Below are 18,936 nucleotides of genomic sequence, written 5' to 3' on the forward strand. Positions count from 1 at the left end.
TTGATAGATTTTGAGATTCTGTCAAGTATATTGCATCGGACTTAATAGAGTTCGAAGCATTTAAGCATGAAATAAATCCGCCAAAATATTTAATATTTCCGCCAAAAAGAAAACGCTTCGGGCCTATTTATAAACGGTGCAATAAAATTCTTGGATGCATTGTTGCTGCGCAGGCCCAATTGAATCGGCCACGCGAAAGTTCAATTCATTTGATGGCCCATTCCAAGCTGTAATTACTAATTACTATACCAGTATACCTTAACCCACGACTGACCTCTACCCCTCCTTCCCCAAAAATACAGAACCACGAGCAACCTCCATTACTAACTCCCACTTCTCTCCACTTCTCCGGTCTCCACGGCACACTTCTCCGGTCTCTACGGCGCACTTCTCCGGTCACAGGGCGACGTGATTCACTATGGAACATCATACATATGCGCAAGAAAATTCAATCATAAAAAGTAAATTAGAAAAAACAACCAAAATATACCACCCACCATTGTTGCTGCTAGTAAGCTGTTACTTTCATCGATCGGTTCTGCACTCGAGTTCATTGGAATTGGAAGATTCATTCGAAGATTCATCGGAATTGAAAGGTTAGTTGCACTACTGGTTTAATTTCCTATTATTTATGATGTAATTAGTCGGATTTGAGGGGGGGTTTTCGCGTTTCTTGCCCACCAAATGTCTGTTTCAATGGCGTTGGTGGTGTTGTGAGGTATTCATTGCAAATGACTACTGCTTTTCTTTACCATAACTGATTATACTTGTATAAAATAATTAGAATTTTAATTTGGTTTAATTGTTTTAGATTGATTGCTTAAAGAGGATGGAAACTAATAATTTGTTGAAACTCATATCGCAGATAAAGAAGGGCGCTCCTGCTATCCTTTGAAGTTGGTTCAGAAGTTGAAGTTTTAGCTGAGAAGTTCCTGTCCTGGACAAAGTGAACAAGTCAGACATAGCGAAGGAGATTCTAGAGGTTAGCACGCATAACAGTTTCCCCCTTTTGTCCATTGAAATTGGAACATTATTCTGTTCTCAAAGGACTTGGTGATTTGATGTACCTTGAATGCTCTAAGTAACTTCATGTCTCTCAATTCCTAACTAGAAATTATTGCGATTTAATTTGGAATTATTTGTTATACTCCGTTTTGAGTGTTTGGTTGTTGGTGGTTTCTGGTTGCTGGATTCTTTCTGATGGTGTGTTGGTTCTGTTTGGTTGTCGCTGGTATGGTCTGTTGGAGTAGTAGGGTAGTTGATAAATGTAGTTTAATATCCTTCTTGTAGTTCATGGTGAAGAGTATGAATGATTGCTTGTATTAAATCAAGCTTAGCCTTAGAAAGTTAGAATAGATGTGTGAAAGCAACAACATATATTTGTTAGTTGGATTATCAAAGGAGCATGTTGTTATAGGTTAAAGAGAATTGTGGCACTCAACTATAGTTATATTTTTTGTAAAAAAAAAAACTTTAGCTATATTTTGTATTATTTAGACTTTATTGTAGAGTTTGGAGTGTCAATATAATTATCAGTTAGTTAATGGTTGGTCGCTAGGCCGGAGTATCCAAAATAAGATAGGTCAGAGTATCCAAAATAAGTCAAGTTTAGTGAAAATAAGTCGTGTAAAAAGTACGAAACAAATGTGTTATGATATTATCCAGTCTGTTTGTATTCCTGAATATAAAAATGGTAAATTGTCAAACTACTTAAACTCTTGGCAATTAGCTAAGTCTAAGGTGAAAGTATAATCTTGAATGAGAATTGGCAATTGTTAAGAGTGGGTATTTCATATGTTTCTGCAAAAGAAGATGCATGTGAATCCAAGAAAAGGCGGTTTGCATATATTGGGGTGTTGGAGTTTGTGATTGTGGCAAAACACATATGCGAAGATGAATTTTCAGCAATAAAAACATGAATCCTTTAATTTTCTGCAAAAGATATTATAGAAGTGTCTGAATTTTCAGCAATAGAAACATGAATCCTTTAATTTTCTGAAAAATCCAATCTTTCTCCTCCTAAAACTTTCTCCTTCAGCACTGAAAATCCAAAAATTTCTCCTTTAATTTTCCATTACAGAGTCCTTTTCCATCCCTTACCCCAAAACTATCTTTCTCCTTTAAAACTCTGCGCTTCGATCAGAACTGTGCACTGATTTGCACAGCTCAGATCAGTTCTGTGCAGATCAGTGCACAGTTCTGATCAGAACTGATCAATTCTGTGCACTGATCTGCACAGCTCAGATCAGAACATTGCAAATCAGTGCACAGAACTGATCAGTTCTGATCAGAACTGTGCACTGATCTGCACAGCTCAGATCAGTTCTATGCAGATCAGTGCACAGTTCTGATCAGAACTGATCAGTTCCGTGCACTGATCTGCACAGTTCTGATCAACAATAGATTAATATTCAACTCTTGCATTCATGGTACGTAGTTACAGACTTACAGAAACTACTAATTTCATTCTCTTATTGAAGGAACATAAATGATACAGTACATATCAAACAAAGGGGTGTAGATGTCAGTATAAACAATTTTTGGGTTTGGAAGCTTTTGAGTGAAAAGAATCAAGTTCATCAGATAGCTTAGAATTAAACAGTTGAGCATCTTGGTTGTAATTCTCAGCACATTCTCTAAGAATTCCCCCTCTAAGGCTAAAATGGCGTTTTCGACCCAACTTTGTACTAAAGAACCTAAGGAATGTTTTCAAACTTATTACACTTTTAATATGCATAATTATAACTTTCTAAGACTCGTAATAATCTATTATTCCACATTTAAGGCTAATTGGGTCGTTCTAGTACATATTTAGGCTAAAATGGCGTTTTCGACCCAACTTTGAAATAAAGAACCTAAGGAATGTTTTCAAACTTATTACACGTTTAATATGCATAGTTATAACTTTCTAAGGCTCTTTCCAATCTATTATTCCACATTTAAGGCTAATAGGGTCGTTCTAGGTCATATTTAGGCAAAATTGACATTTTCGAACCCAACTTTTAACTAAACAACCTAAGGAATGTTTTCAAACTTATTATACGTTTAATATGCATATTTATAACTTTATAGGACTCTTTCCAATCTATTATTCCACATTTAAGGCTAATTGAGTCGTTCTAGTACATATTTAGGCAAAAATGACATTTTCGAACCTAACTTTGAACTAAAGAACCTTAGGAATGTTTTCAAACTTATTACACGTTTAACATGCATAGTTATAACTTTCTAAGACTCTTTCCAATCTATTACTCTACATTTAAGGGTAATAGGGTCGTTCTAGGTCATATTTAGGCAAATTTCGAACCCAACTTTGAAATAAAGAACCTAAGAAATGTTTTCAAACTTATTACACGTTTAATATGCATAGTTATAACTTTCTAAGACTCGTACTAATCTATTATTCCCCATTTAAGGCCAATTGGATCATTCTTGGTCATATTTAGGCTAAAATGGCGTTTTCGAACCCAAATTTGAACTAAACAACCTAAGGATTGTTTTCAAACTTATTACATGTCTCATATGCATAGTTATAACTTTCTAAGACTCGTTCTAATCAATTATTCCATATTTAAGGCTAATTGGGTCATTCTATGTCATATTTATGGTAAAATTCCACATTTTCGAACCAAATTTTGAACTAAACTACAAATTAACTTGGTGAAAAAAAGGTGGTAAAAATAATTTGTCCTTATCTTAACCACTTGCCCAAACCATTTAATTAATGTTTCAACAAAAAATTAACTTCGTCCCGTGTATGGGCACCCTTTAAAGATTTTAATTTCATGTCGTTTTTGTTTATTTTTTCAAATTTTGAATATTAATTAATGGGTTCTTTTTGTTGTTTTTTTCTTCTTCTTGTTTTAGGTGTTGGTGACTAGTAGTAGCAGATAGATATTCTTTGTTGATTAAGGTAACATTTTTATTTTCTTTGATCTCTTTCTTTAATGCCATTTTTTTTTGCATGGGTATATATTTGTATGTAATTTTGTTGGATTATCATCGAGTTTCAGACCTATAGTTTTGATTTCTTGTTGTTAGTGAACTTGAATATATTTCAATGATTGGCTTGTCGAAATTGAAAATGGTTAATTTCTATATTTAATCACTTTCAACACTATAAATTGGTGTTCCATTGGTCAATTAATTCAAATTCTTCATTTTATGTCCATTTTCAATTATTTCAAATTCCCCCCCCCCCCCCCCCCCCCGTGTTTTGTTGCAAAGTAAGGCTTATTTAGCTCCTATGTTGAATTTGATTAAGTACGAGTGCACAAGGAGGTTTTTTGGACCACCTACTATAAGATGTCAAAAATTTCAAACTAATACTAGTAGTTGTCTAATTGTCTTTGTCTATATATGTAACTTGTTTGAACAAATTCCCTTTTATTCCTTGTTGCATCAACTATGAAACTATAAATAGTCCTACATGATTAGAATCAGTTTTGAGTTTGTATTTGTGAAGCTAGTTTAGCAAATGCAAGTTCTAGTCAAATTATGAACAAAATTGATGGACTAGAGGATTTTTATGGAAGAGATAACTAAGCAATTAATCGGTGAGAAACTGAGAACTTGAAATTTTTGGTAATGGGGTAGTCTTTTCACAAGGGACGAGTAATTACTCAGGAAATAGAATCGTTTCCTTTGTATTAAACTGCAACAAATTTTTTTAGGGCCCAATTAGGGCCCAAATAATTGGGCCCTGTGATGTAGGTCCGGATAGGCCTCTCCGGATAGGCCTCTTAATAGTCGGGCCTGTTTAATATGGTTGTTGTGTTTGCCTCTAGTTGTTAGAAATGGATCGCAATTGGATGTACGGTTCAAGAACTACGAATCAATACATTCTAGGGGTTGAGCAGTTCATCGCATGTGCAGTTGCGTATCAGTTGAAGAATGGTGACGAGTCAATACTTTGCCCTTGTTCTAATTGTGATTGTTCTAGGAGGTTTCGTAATGTTGATCAGATTAGGGAACATTTAGTTCGTCGTGGCTTTAGGTTGAACTATACAAGGTGGATACGGCATGGTGAGAGTGTTAACCATGGGGAGTGCAATATTAACTATGGGCACTCAGGAAGCAACTTCGGAGGTGATAATGATATCCATGATGACGATAATGGTAGCGATGATATGGATAATGATGAGCTGGACTACGTTGAGGATGATGAGATAAATGAGATGATGCAGGATGTAGAAGACTATCTCAATGATCAACCTAGTATGTATGAGACTTTATCGAGTGCCGCGAGTAAGCCATTGTATCCTGGTTGCTCTAAGTACAGCATCTTATCTGCTATGTTGAAGCTGTATAATAAGAAAGCAAAATACAACTGGTGTGATCAGAGTTTCACTTCTCTATTGGAAGATTTGAAAGATATGTTTCCGGAAGGGAATGAAATTCCGATATCTAACTATCGAGCAAAAAAGATGCTTTGTCCTATGGGTATTGAGTACCAAAAGATACATGCACACTACTACAAAAAAGGGCATAGAGTACTGTTGAAATACACTTTATAGGACGCCTTAGAGGCGTTCTCCAACTCAGCGCACTATAAAGTTTATAAAACGTATAAAAGAAGCGTTTTATATACCTAGTTATAAAGTACAGTGATAAGAGGCAAGCGTCCTCTATTCCCTTCCTAAAATCAGAAAATAAAGAAGGAATATAGAACGGTTAATGTACTTAACCGTCTCCTATACTCTATAATAAAGCGCGTCTTCCGTACATAACCGTCCTCTATTCTTCCTGTTAAATATTGAAATACAAAACATCTTCCGTACATAGGCGTACTATATACTTCGTGTTTAATATTAAGATAAAAAGCGGTTTCCTTACACAACCGTTCTATATTCTCCCCCTTTTTTTTATTATTATAAAATAGCAGCACACATGTCCCTAAAATATGATATTACCATCCTAGCTCATGTATGTAAACCAAATCTAAATAGATAAAATTAAAATGATATCCAAACAATCTTTCCAAAAATACTTTTATTCAATAGCAAAATACTATTGTTCATTCAATAAAAAAAATCACATTATTCATCGACAAAATGATCCATACAAGGTACGACAAAAAAAAACGATTCCATTGTCAATAAAAACAAAATCAAAGAGCCTCTGCAGCAGCACCGCTGGAGCTTCTGTAGGGGATTCTGTAGCAGCAGCATAACCAGAGCTTTTGCACCCAAATTTGTCAACCATTACAACATAATTTGCAGCAACCTGCAGTCAAATAAGCCACACGAAAACATTAAGAAAAGGAGTCTGTAAAAGCAAGCTAATTTGTCACATACAACAACAATAAAATTCTTTAGTTTAGATAGATACAGAATGTTGGCTTAGTTCAACATTTCTGCGCGACACTTCTATTTAGGACAATACATTACAAGTATACTTATATAGAACTTTGCAGGCAAAATCCATTATAGTAACAAAAATCGGTATGGAAGGGCTAAATGCTGTGGTGAACACCGGGCCGTTCTGCTCAACACACCATGACATCCCAACATAGCACATTCGAGATCCCAGAATACCCTGCAAATTTGAACAATTTAATTTCTTCATGTTCAAAAAGCACAATCTCATTTCGCACTCAGTACAAGTTTTTAGTCTAGTTATTTGAAAGAATATCTTGGAAATTGATGGTCTTTCTAGTGCATAAAGGTAGATTATGAAATTCCTTCTAAGTAATCCATGTAGAAATATTTAGTGGGGCCTTTAAAATCTCTGTTAAAGGTTCATATTAGCATACTAACTACGATTACAAGAATTAAACACTATAATTAGAAGCAAATAATAAATCATCACCCTAGTCCTATAACCAAATAAAAGAGAATACCCAAGGCCTACACTCCTACAGATACAGCCTACAAGCAAAAATCACCACAATAATAATAATACCATGACGTACAAATAACACAGAGCAGTATATCATTAATATAGAATCTCATCAAAACCACCAACACATGGCCAGTGGAGCAGAGGATATGCAAAACGAGGAACTCCCAAGGTCATCCAACAAGTACACCAAATGTCAAGCTTGCGTATAAAAGAAGGATCACATGATATTATTACCTGTGCAAACAAAATTCCTGCAGGCACCATTGCGGAAATCATGAAATACTCTGTTTCGATGGTCCTGGATCATCTTCGCATGGATGTAAAAGGAAGAATAACCAAGCTCTGTAATTTTCTTGGCTAACAATTCCACTCGATTCACAGAATTGCAAAAATAATGGATTGCTTTATTTGCAGCTGGAAAACCAACCCCATAACAAGGTCAGAAAGCCATCAGATACATGCAAAAAAGGTGAAAACATACAACACATAAGATGACTGCAAACCTTTGAGAAAAGTGTGCTCAGGCAATGGAGCTTCTGTCTTTCTTCAACTAAAGCATAAAACTGGGTAATACCTTCGAGAGTAAGTTCATCCATAAGGTTGATGACGTAAGGCTTTTGCAAATATCTATCTTTGAAATCTTTGACAGTTACAGGAGAAGTAGCTGAAAACATCAATATCTGCCTGTTTCCAGGAAGAAAACTAATCGACTGCTCCAAAGAAGGTTGGAATTCAGGGGACAAAAGTTTGTCAGCCTGAAGATAAAATAGGTATTGAGCATCAGATACATACCCACTCACCGCCATCCATGTTTCCATTCTCACAAGTTAACTCATCGTTGTAAATCAGATAAATAAATCTATTGATATATAGTAGAAATTGGAGAAGATGAAGCATATGAAGGAGAGGAAGAAAAAGATGGGTGAAGGAACAAGATGGATGAAGGAAGTGGGTTAATTGAATATGTTTAACATATCAAAAAAAATATTTCATGGAAGGGTGGAAGTGAAACCAACTAACCATAAATACTAATGACAACTGATCCTATAATTTTTTTTATTTTCCGAAAAAAGATAAAGAATACTCCGTACATATTGATTTAGCAGTGGTTTGAACGTTGATTGAACAGTTATTCTTATATATAATGATAATGGTTTTTCTTTTATTTTTCTCCTAAGAAACCAGCTATTTCTCGTACAAGGTTTCTTGATTTAAGAAACCTGATTATAAAGATAAATGGTTTCTTATTTTTCTTTCAAGGAACCAGATATCTCCTAGCTTGTCAAACTAGATAAAAATTCACACAAAAGGGAAGAACTTGTAGAATAGAAGAAGTGGAAGAATTCAGATCAAGCTGCATGTACCTCGTCCATAACAAGCATGGAGCAGTCCTTCAGAACACATATACCCCTTTTGCAAGATCTAGTATTCTTCCTGGTGTTTCGACTAGCAAATGTACTGGTTGGTACAAACGCATTATATCATCCTTCAAACTAGTCCCTCCTGTCGTTACCATGACCTGGACCTTTAAATGCTTGCCAAGTTCTTTACATACTTGTGATGTTTGAAGGGCTAACTCTCTAGTAGGAACAAGTGTAACAGCTGTAGTGAACAACCAGGACACCTATTAAGCTACTAGACAAGCTATTATAAATAGATTGTGCAGCTGAGGCAGTGGTGCTTAAATTGCTTGAATAACTAACATATCAGATCATCACCTTGAGTTACATTGTTGTCTTGGTCAATTTTTTCCAGCACAGGGATGCAAAATGCAGCTATGTTTTACTAGTTCCATTTTCAGCTCTTGCAAGAATATCACTTCCTGTTAAAGCAATTGGTATACTTTCCTCCTGGATTGGAGAAGGACGTTCGAATCCCTTCTCATATATTCCCATAAGTAGTTCACGTTACAAGAAATAATCCTCAAATTCATTTCCTTTTGTAGCAGTGACATCCTAATACAGGATGAAGAGTAGATCAGCTTAAAATCATTCGAAAATAGCATGTTAATGAGAATTTCTGAAAATAAAACTACAAACTTCAGTCATGATCAAGAAAGCTTCAATAAAAATTGAAATTCATGATTTTGTTTTCATTCTAATTGGACTTTTGATTATTCTCGCAACATTAAGTAAATAAACACGAAACAGATACACCAGTCTTTAATCCATGGGTAAATCAAGCAGCCGAGCGAAGACTAACATTTGGACAACATACACCATATATTATATTCTCACAACATTAAGTAAATATACACCAAACAGATACACCAGTCTTTAATCTCCTGATGACGCTATCGATTTTCTGCAAGGGTGAAGCAGCATGCACTAATTCTAACAACTACACATTGAATCTACATATAGAACTCCATAGACAACAAATCAGTACTAAAAGCAGAAAATTCAAGGATAATCCAGATCCTTGAAGAGTTCAATTTTTCATTATCCCCATTCTTTCTCTAACTGCAAATTTCAATTTAATAAGACTTAAATGATATTATCTAAAAAATCAGTTTAATTGGACTAAATTCACCAGATTTTTTCGACAATAATCCTACTACATTAAATGTAATTCGATTTAATTATTATACCCTCCTCTATGATTTGACCGAAACCTTCAATTATGAAAGTCTCTTCCACACAAGTATCAACAAGAATTCGACATTAAAATTTCATAATTAAGAACATTATTAGTTGAAGGGTAAACATGTAGAACAAAATTAAGAATACCAACCTCGAAATTCGGAGTGTGGAGAGTCGATGTTCACCAGAGGTTGCAAAGAAGCAGTGATACAGTAGTGCGGCAGTGATCTGGTGGAGCAGCGGTGATCTGGTGGTCGCGCGATTATGGTCTAGGTTTTGCGGGAGATTGAATTTGGGGGTTTTGAACGATTATGGTTAAGGTTTTGCAGAAGATAGAGTTGTTTAGGTTTGCGGGAGGTTTTGGTTTGGGGGAGGTTTTTTATTTTATTGTTTGATTAATTTTTTTTTTTTTTGAGGGAAAATATTGTTTGATTAATTTAAAACACCGCTTTATATGTTTTTTATTCATAATTCTACTATACATGTATATATTAAATATAATTATTTTTTATTATGGTAAAAAATATGAAACGGTTAAGTGACATAACCGTTCTATATTCTTTCTCCCATAGAACTGTTATTAGAGAAAACCGTACTCTAATATCCTATGAAACGCTTATCACACTTAACCGTACTCTATTTAACGTTACTTATTCCAACTTTTGTAGTAGTGGCATGTCCGAATGATTGTATATTGTATCGGAAAGAGTATCAAGATCTCCACAAGTGTCCAAGATGTGGGTTATCGCGCTACAAGCGGAAGAAAGTGGATGGTACACCAGATGAGAAAGGACCTCTAGCAAAGGTGTTGTGGTATCTTCCGATAATACCAAGATTTAAACGTTTGTTTGCGAATAAGAAGGAAGCAAAGAATTTAAGGTGGCACGAAGAAGGGAGAAAGAAAGATGAATATCTTAGACATCCCGCCGATTCTCCACAATGGAAGAATTTTGATGAGAAGTTCGATGATTTCGGTAAGGAAATGAGAAATTTAAGGCTCGGTCTTTGCACGGATGGAATGAACCCTTTTGGCACACTTAGTACTCAACACAGCACTTGGCCGGTTCTTTTATCCATATATAACCTCCCTCCTTGGCTTTGTATGAAGCGAAAATACATCATGTTGTCCCTTTTGATATCAGGGCCAAAACAGCCGGGAAATGATATTGATGTTTACTTAGCACCACTTATTGATGATTTGAAAGTGCTATGGAATGAAGGTGTTCCCGTGTTTGACTCTTACACTGAAACAAACTTTACTTTGCGTGCTATGATATTTTGTACTGTGAATGACTTTCCGGCATACGGAAACTTATCGGGTTATATTAACAAGGGAGCAAAAGCATGTCCGATTTGTGAAGATGATATGGTGGGAGAGTACTTAGAACATTGTAAGAAGAACATATACTGGCATACTCGTAGGTTGTTACCTCTTGATCACCCTTATCGAAAAGAAGAAAAAACCGTTCAATGGGAAAACAGAGGTTCGAGTTGCCCGTCCTCCTCTTACTGGAAGCGAGGTGTACGAGCGGGTCAAAGATATCAACACAGTCTATGGAAAGCCTTACAAGGCTGTAAAAGGAGCCCTTTATAAGAAGAAGTCCCCGTTTTGGGATCTCCCGTATTTGAGGCATTTAGAGGTCAGGCACTATCTCGATTTTATGCACGTTGAAAAAAATGTTTTTGAAAGTATTATTGGGACAATTCTTAATATAACGGGAAAGACAAAGGATGGTGAAAATGTTAGGAAAGACATGCAAAAATTGAAGATCCGTCCAGAGCTGGCGCCTGAAGATAAGGAAAAAGGAAAATATCTTCCTCCAGCATGCTACACTATGTCTAAGAATGAGAAAATAAGTTTTTTTTAGTGTTTGCGTGGCATAAAGGTTCCATCTGGATACTCGTCCAACATAAAAAGACTCGTGTCCAAGAACGAATTGAAAATGGTGGGTATGAAGTCTCATGATTGCCACGTTATGATGCAACAATTTCTTCCAATTGCGATCCGAGGGATATTGCCAAAGCACGTGAGGAATGCCATTACGAGGCTTTGTTTCTTTTTCAATGCTATATGTAGTAAGGAGATTGATCCTTCGACTTTGGATGATCTGCAATCAGAAGTTATCGTCACATTGTGTCAGTTTGAAATGTATTTTCCACCTTCATTCTTTGATATCATGGTACATGTGGTCGTGCATCTCGTTCGAGAAATCAAGATTTGTGGTCCAGTGTGGGCGAGGAACATGTATCCGTTTGAGAGACATTTGGGCAATTTACAAGATAAAGTCCGGAATCGATACTATCCCGAAGGTAGTATTATTGAAGGCACAATTGCTGAAGAGATTATGGGGTTTGTTGCTCAATACCTAGCAGGGCTAGAACCGGTTGGACTTTCGAAGTCTCGCCACGAAGAGAGGCTAGAAGGTCATGGTATAATTGGCCATAAAAGGATCGTGGTGGATCGTAAGATGAAGGCTAAGGCTCATTTGTACGTTCTACAACATCTTTCTAAGGTTCAACCCTATATAGATGATCACATGGCTTATTTGAAGGAGAAGAATCCTTTGAAAGATTATCAGTGGTTAGCTAAGGAGCACAATGACACTTTTATAGCATGGTTCCAAGTCAAGGTTATGTCTCAACGCACTAAAACTCCAAAAGTAGTTTGTGAAATGATTAAGTGGCTTGCATATGGTCCTGAGCTTCTAGTTGACTCATATGAAGGTTATGATATCAATGGGTATACATTCTATACGGAGCGCCAAGATGCCAAGTCTGTTAATCAAAATAGTGGTGTAAGTGTGGTTGCATCATCAACATAGTACGCTAATGCTAAAGATACTAGCCCTCTAGAAGTAACTATGCCATACTACGGGGTGATTGAAGATATTTGGGAGCTTGACTACACCAAATTTAGAATCCCTCTATTTCGATGCAAGTGGGTTGACAATGGGCGTGGTGTGCGAAGAGTTGAGGATGGATATACACAAGTTGATTTTAAGCGTTTGGGTCATCAAAATGAGCCTTTCATCATGGCATCACAAGTTAAGCAAGTATTTTACATTGTTGACCCCAAAGATAAAAAAAAGTCTATTGTTGTTCAAGGAAAGAGAAGAATTCTTGGTATTGGTGATGTGGAGGACGAAGAAGAGTATGATCAATTTGATGAGGACCCGCCGTTATCAAATGGCTTACCTAAGTCAAACGGGGAAGATGCATTTGATGCAAATTATATGCGTTCTGATCATTGTGAAGGCTTATGGGTTGAAAAATCCAAATGATTTTGAATTACATGTTTACTATTATGTATGGTCTTTGATTTTTTAGTACTAGTCTTATATGCACGCGATGCGTGCGAGATAATATAAGAACTTTAAATTGTGTAATTGCAACTAATCACCAAAAATAATATGCCACAAATATTGTTCACAAAGTTCATCTAAAGAAAAATTATACATCATCCTTGTATTTTTGGGTAAAACAGCGAACTTTATTACCAAAACGTAGAAAATAATCAAAATCCAACCATAGAAGCAACAAACACCAGTTAAGGGAGCACAACCGCACCCTCAACAAAACAAAATACAAAGCAGCAAATTAGCATCCAACCTGCACAGAGGCAAGCGGCATAACCAAACCAGCCTAACGGAAACTCAAAGCAAAAGCACAACAAACAGGAAGCACGCAGAGCGAGCCTGCACACCAGAAACACGGAGAAGGTGCCTGCAAACCACACTGCAAGAGCAATAGAACCATCCTGCATAAGTAACAGGATCCATAGCAGCAGCCTGTAGAGAAAGTAACAGCTACAATTACAACCAGAAGCAGAGGTGTCCAAACCCCCTGCATACACCAGAACAAACAAACAGCAGCCTAGTCCATAAAAGACCAAAAGAAAAGCTGAATGCAATCTGAAAACAGCAAGGCAGATGCAGAAGCTACCAGCCTGTACTCAATTAATTGTGCCTTTAGAGAAGTGAAATCTAAACTATAATGTCAAAGTAAAGAAATTAAGCATATAAAATGGTGTACAATAATTAAATTTGAGGATGGATATCAAGGTAAGCAACCAACTATAACATCTGCATAAACAGACACAATTTAATCTTTTGATTTTATTTAAGACTGCACGCATTATATGTTCAAAATTTTAAGTGAATCAGTTCACTTTACTGATTTGACTGGATTTATGGAGGTACTTCATGAATTGACTAAGTTGTTGAATAAGCATCAGAAATTGAGTCCTTTTACTTCATATGTATCAACATCTATGATAGATGTTTTGGCTCTGTATCATTGTATGAGTAGAAAAGGAGATAGTCATCAATTGTACAACCTTTTGGATATATTTCGAATTTTTCATTGTAGGAAGGGAGTGTTTCATCTCTGCAAGCCCGTTTACATTTCAGACTTACTGGAAAGATATATGTACTAAGTTATACTTCAAGCAGATCTTTCCCTCTGTTTATCTTTCCTTCTGTTTATCATTGACTCATTTTAAATTCCACAGCAGCCCATCTAATTGCAACACTTAACTATTTTTCAAAAGTCATACTAAAAACAAATCAATGACTAAGAAATCTAAAATCTCGTTGAGATCATCGACATTAAACAAAATAAAGAAACAAAATCAGACAGATTCGTATAATTTCAAAACAATATACAAACGTGAATAAGTGATCCTACTCGAATTCTACAACAAAAATACTCCAGACACACAACCTTCAACAATTTTCCAAACACTAAATATAATTAACCAAATCATCCAGACAGACTATATTCAAATTCCCAACACAAAATTCATAAACATGATCAAAGAATCATTCAAAAGTTAAAAGAAGCGGAGAAGGGAAAGACTGACATACCAAAAACAGTGATCGTAGGATTCATGTCAAACTATAACATCTTCATAAACAGACACAATTTAATCTATTAGTATTTCAATTAAAATTCTATTAATTTCACTTAATATGAGAATAATAATACAAAGTTGGACTATGATAACTGCAATATGCTTGCAAACTACTCCATCCAATGTTTAACCAATCAGCCTTAACATGAATATCTTGCATTTAAAGCTTAAAGATACACCATAAATAAATAAAAATATAACCAAGCAAGCAAAACATAGCAGTCTTTAAAATGATAGTAAAGCAAAGAAGAAAAGGACAATATGTAAAACCTGTTTTTGTGCTCAGAACCTTGCAGCAGATTCTCTATTTTTTATCATTCTCCTCGGCCTCCTTTCAACAACTTTGTCAACAACATGAATTCCTTTTCTCCCTCTAAGACCACCTTCAAACTTATATGGAACTGGTGAAACATAAGATCAATCCCCATTGCTCCTTCCACGACCATCAGATGACAAAGCTGCAGGAGATACATCAGGAACACCAAGTGCCCCACCTCCTCCCAACCCAACCATACTCATTCCTGCACCACCTTGTGGAGCTCCATTTTGGACCAAATTGTTGTTCATCCCTGGATAATCAAAAGATCAAGCAGAAAGTAGTCAAGGGCAAGCCAAAGGGCAACGTAATGAAGAGCAAGAAGCCATGGAACATTGACAGGCACTAAGCTTAACTAAACAATGTAAAATCATAACTAAATGTAACAATGCATTAGCTGAAGAAAGTACACAATTGCGCATAGTGTCTGATTATTGATTTAATCAGACTATTTGTTTGTGTTTCTAGCCGTGCAGCGGTGATGGTTATGAATTACATGGACAAAAGTATAATAGCTGAAAGGGATGAAACTAAAGAAATCAACCCTAAAACTGAATAAAAAAAAATTGGAATTGGAATTAAAACCCTAAAACTGAAATAAAACCCAGAAAATTAAAAATAAGAGATAATTACTAATTGGAATTAAAACCCTAAAACTGTTGAGTTCACTATGGAAAGGACGCCGCTTGTTTCACATAGTGTAATGAAGCATTTGAGTGAGTCATGCAAACGACTCGCTAATATTCTTACTGATCTGCCCCCTGGTGTGGAATCCATATCTTTTCAATTAGATGCTGAGGTATTCGGATACAAGGAAAATTTTTCTAGCTATATCTCAAAGGAGGATGTTGTCCAACTTCTCAGTGGGGCTTGGTTAAATATATCAACCATACAAATATTCATCATGTCAGATATCTTAAACTTCTTTATTAAATTTTAATAGCTTTATGTTATAGTTATAAAAACTGGACTTTAATATCTAATGGTTATTTTTTCTTGTGCAATATGTTTAGGGCCTTACACGAAAAATGCAAGAACTTGAGTGTTGACTCAATCACATTCATGTGTCCGCAATTGATTTCAGCAACTACATTGTTGGCAAGTTCGGAGAACATAGATGAAGCATGTGAATACATGGCAAGGGTAATGAAAGCAGCTTCCGAAAACAATCAAAAGATCCTAGCCCCATATCATCAGAAGTAAGATAATCTTAACACCTACTCTTGATAGATATAGATTTGTTGGAGTATTATTTTTACATCAAAAGAAATATATTTGTTGTTGGAGTAATATTTTTGACATCAAAATAAATACGAAGTATATTCTTTTCAAATAAACTAAGTTGTCAAAAATAGAAACTCTAATAAAAGGCAGAACAAGTGTAATCACTAATCAGGCCTCATGTTTGGCCTAGGCTTCTTAGGTAGTACATCTCGAGCCAAGCTTTGATAAAGTTAACACCAAAAGCTCACCACCATTGATCTCAGTTTAGTTGAAGCCCTTCCTGCAGCTTGAAATTTTATGTACACTTGAGTAATATCATACATTTGGTAGTTAACTACTGTAATTACCAATGATTGTCCAAAATAAATATTAAAAAAAAGCCGCAAAATTGCCACAGAATTGTCAATTTTAGCTCCCCTGTGGCAATCTGTTAAAAGTGCTATTCTATATCTGTTTAATTAGCATTGCTTGATAACTGCCTCTTCTGTAGTTCTGTGCTATTCTCAACACTATGGTATATACATTGAATGTTTTGTGATATTCTCAACACTATGGTATATACATTGAATGAACACCTGGAACTGAATGTCAGACACCAACACCTCCAGTCACCCGATTGGTTACAAAGAAAAATTAAAGAAAGTAAAAACAAGAGAGAAATTTGGCAGCACTATCTTGTCATGCCTAGAATAATCTATGTTTCTCCCTTCCTTTATATCACTGAACCATGTGTTCTACAAATACCTAGAGCGGCTCAAACACAGTTCGTCTTTCTAGGAGCTCAGATAAAACACTTCTCATTTTATCAACAGATATAGGTTTCAATACGCAACCATCCATACCAACCCTGACATAATTTTCTCGGGTCAACCTGTCCGCACTCCCATTGAGTGCTACAATTAACGCCTTTCATGACGCTTTGAGAACCCTTTTCTTATTTGAACAGCAACTTCAAAGCCATCAAATCGGCATAGACAAATCAAGTAATACCACCCTGTATTCTCGGGAGATAGCTAACAAACATTCCTCACTAGACGCTACAGCCAAGACATCACATCCAACGTGCATCAGAAGTTTTTTTGTCACTGTTCTGCTAACCCTGCACATAAGTCCCCGTAGTATGCTTTAGAAAGTAAATTAGAGCTAAAACATTTGCAAAGGGAACTCGCAGAACCAGTAATAGCCCTATTCCACTGATGAAGCCCACTATAAATGTAAAGAAAAGGAAATATTCACAATAGAGGTTGGATTCAGACTAGAATGATTCTACTCGCAGAACCAGTACGAGTGGTAAATATTATTTCACACGCTATTGACATTCTTATTATTATAGGATTTCCTTTATCATATAAACAATAGCTAATTTTGTTCATTGGTTCTTTAAACATGTAGCAATCATTGGGTGCTTCTTGTGATTTACCCTACCATAAATACGGTTCACGTATTTGATTCAATTAAGAAGAAACGCAGCCTAGCAATAAGAGTGGTATTGGATAGGTAAGTTCATATTTATTTTTTCAACATTTATCTATAAATTGATTAATTTGTACAATTATCTCATAATATTTGTGAATAATGATAATTGAACAGTGCCTTCGAAACTTACAAGGCATATGGTGGGAAAAGTAAAGGTCCACAATTACAATGGGGTGCTGCTGTGGTAAATATCTACAGTTTTTATCATTTCTTTTTTGGAAATTTAATTTAAGTGATGACTTGTTGACCTATGAAATATTAAATTGGTTTTCTCTAGTGTGCTCAACAGGATGGGGGTACTGAGTGCGGGTATTTTACTTCAAGGTTCATGTATGACATAGTCCACTCATATAGTGGAAGTGAAAATCTATTCAAGGTACGAATTTTTTTAAATAAATTTAAGTTAATGATCTCTATAGATATTATATATGTTAACATTGTTTTTTTTCTCTTTCCAGGATTTTAAGGTGACTAAACCTTATACTAATGGGCAAATTCGTGAAGTTTTAACTTGTTGGGCTCTATACTTTTTGGACTTTGTATTCTCCTGAAGTATAGTATTTTGTTAGAATTAAAAGCTACTATTATTAGAAGATATTTACTTGTAACTGTTAAAGCTTATCTTCCATTGCGGTTTTATTTGTTTTGAAATATTTTGATGTTTTGGACAACTTGTAACAGATGTCGTTTTAGGATGATTTTATGGATTTTGAATGGTTAATGATTTTGTATTGGTCATGGGCAATATTTTATGATAGTTGATTTTTTTTTTTTTTTTTTAATTGCTTATTATTGGTACAAAATGAAGCGCTTTGGAGATAGATGATGGGATGTGTGGTATACTAGATTGCCTCGTTGTAAATGGAGGTGTTATTCCCTCTTTGTGGAATATTTTTTAAAAATAGAAAAGTTGCATATATTGCTTCGGGCTTACGATTGAGACCAAAGAAATTACTTAAATCAATTGATTTGAATAATTCATAAGTTCGAAGCAATTAGAACTTTTAATGCTTCGAACAATTGATAGGCGCGAAGCAATTGCTAGTACGTTTTAATAGTTGCTACGATCAAATGCTTCGAAATATTGGTAAGTGCAATGCAATAGGAGTCTTAAATGCTTCGCACTTGTGCGAAGCAATTGAATGCCTTCAATTGCATCGAGTCTATATGCTTCGCACATAATACGAATCAATAACCCCTTTTAGGCTCGAAGCAATATCCCTTTTTTGTACTAGTGAACCTTTATTTCCAACTAAGTACAATCATAACACAATACACACAACCCTAGGAGAAAACAGATTCCCTAATTCTCTCTGTGCCTCCATAGTGTGTTCATCCCAAAAGAAAAAGTATCTTGATAAATTGTCTAAGCTACGATAATCAAGACGGATCTGATCGTGTCGGTGAACCAAGTAGAGGAACGACAAGTGGAGTTCTTTGTTCGTGTTCGTTGACAGATTATTGTGTAAAATGCTTTATACATGTTTCCTGACTTTAAGGATTGTTCCGCACATGTTATTATGTTTAACTATATTCCCCTAAGATCTGGACCCCCAGTCCTCTAGCTATGGCGAACCCGATCC

The 18,936-nt window shown here is 35.5% G+C and overlaps 2 protein-coding genes and 1 long non-coding RNA gene across 3 annotated transcripts; 2 read left to right on the forward strand and 1 right to left on the reverse strand.

Moving 5' to 3' along the window:
* Nucleotides 1–383: 383 nt before the first annotated feature.
* On the forward strand, nt 384–4,017 carry LOC130462482 (uncharacterized). The gene is made up of 3 exons (XR_008922758.1): nt 384–596; nt 866–982; nt 3,868–4,017. It is a non-coding gene; the product is annotated as an uncharacterized lncRNA (long non-coding RNA).
* Nucleotides 4,018–6,792: 2,775 nt separating this feature from the next.
* On the reverse strand, nt 6,793–8,891 carry LOC130463305 (DEAD-box ATP-dependent RNA helicase 8-like). Its single transcript, XM_056832399.1, is given in 8 exon segments — nt 6,793–7,236; nt 7,239–7,257; nt 7,347–7,598; nt 8,208–8,254; nt 8,257–8,445; nt 8,562–8,619; nt 8,622–8,798; nt 8,883–8,891. Coding segments are annotated over 8 exon segments (927 nt in total). The 3' UTR covers nt 6,793–7,060.
* Nucleotides 8,892–15,670: 6,779 nt separating this feature from the next.
* On the forward strand, nt 15,671–17,976 carry LOC130464127 (uncharacterized). Its single transcript, XM_056833543.1, has 5 exons — nt 15,671–15,852; nt 17,270–17,374; nt 17,468–17,537; nt 17,631–17,729; nt 17,812–17,976. The coding sequence occupies exons 1-5, from the start codon at nt 15,716–15,718 to the stop codon at nt 17,902–17,904; spliced, it is 504 nt and encodes a 167-aa protein (XP_056689521.1). The 5' UTR covers nt 15,671–15,715; the 3' UTR covers nt 17,905–17,976.
* The last annotated feature ends 960 nt before the right edge of the window (nt 17,977–18,936 follow it).

This window comes from Spinacia oleracea, chromosome 6 (genome assembly GCF_020520425.1).
Source record: "Spinacia oleracea cultivar Varoflay chromosome 6, BTI_SOV_V1, whole genome shotgun sequence".
Classification (NCBI taxonomy): domain Eukaryota; kingdom Viridiplantae; phylum Streptophyta; class Magnoliopsida; order Caryophyllales; family Amaranthaceae; genus Spinacia; species Spinacia oleracea.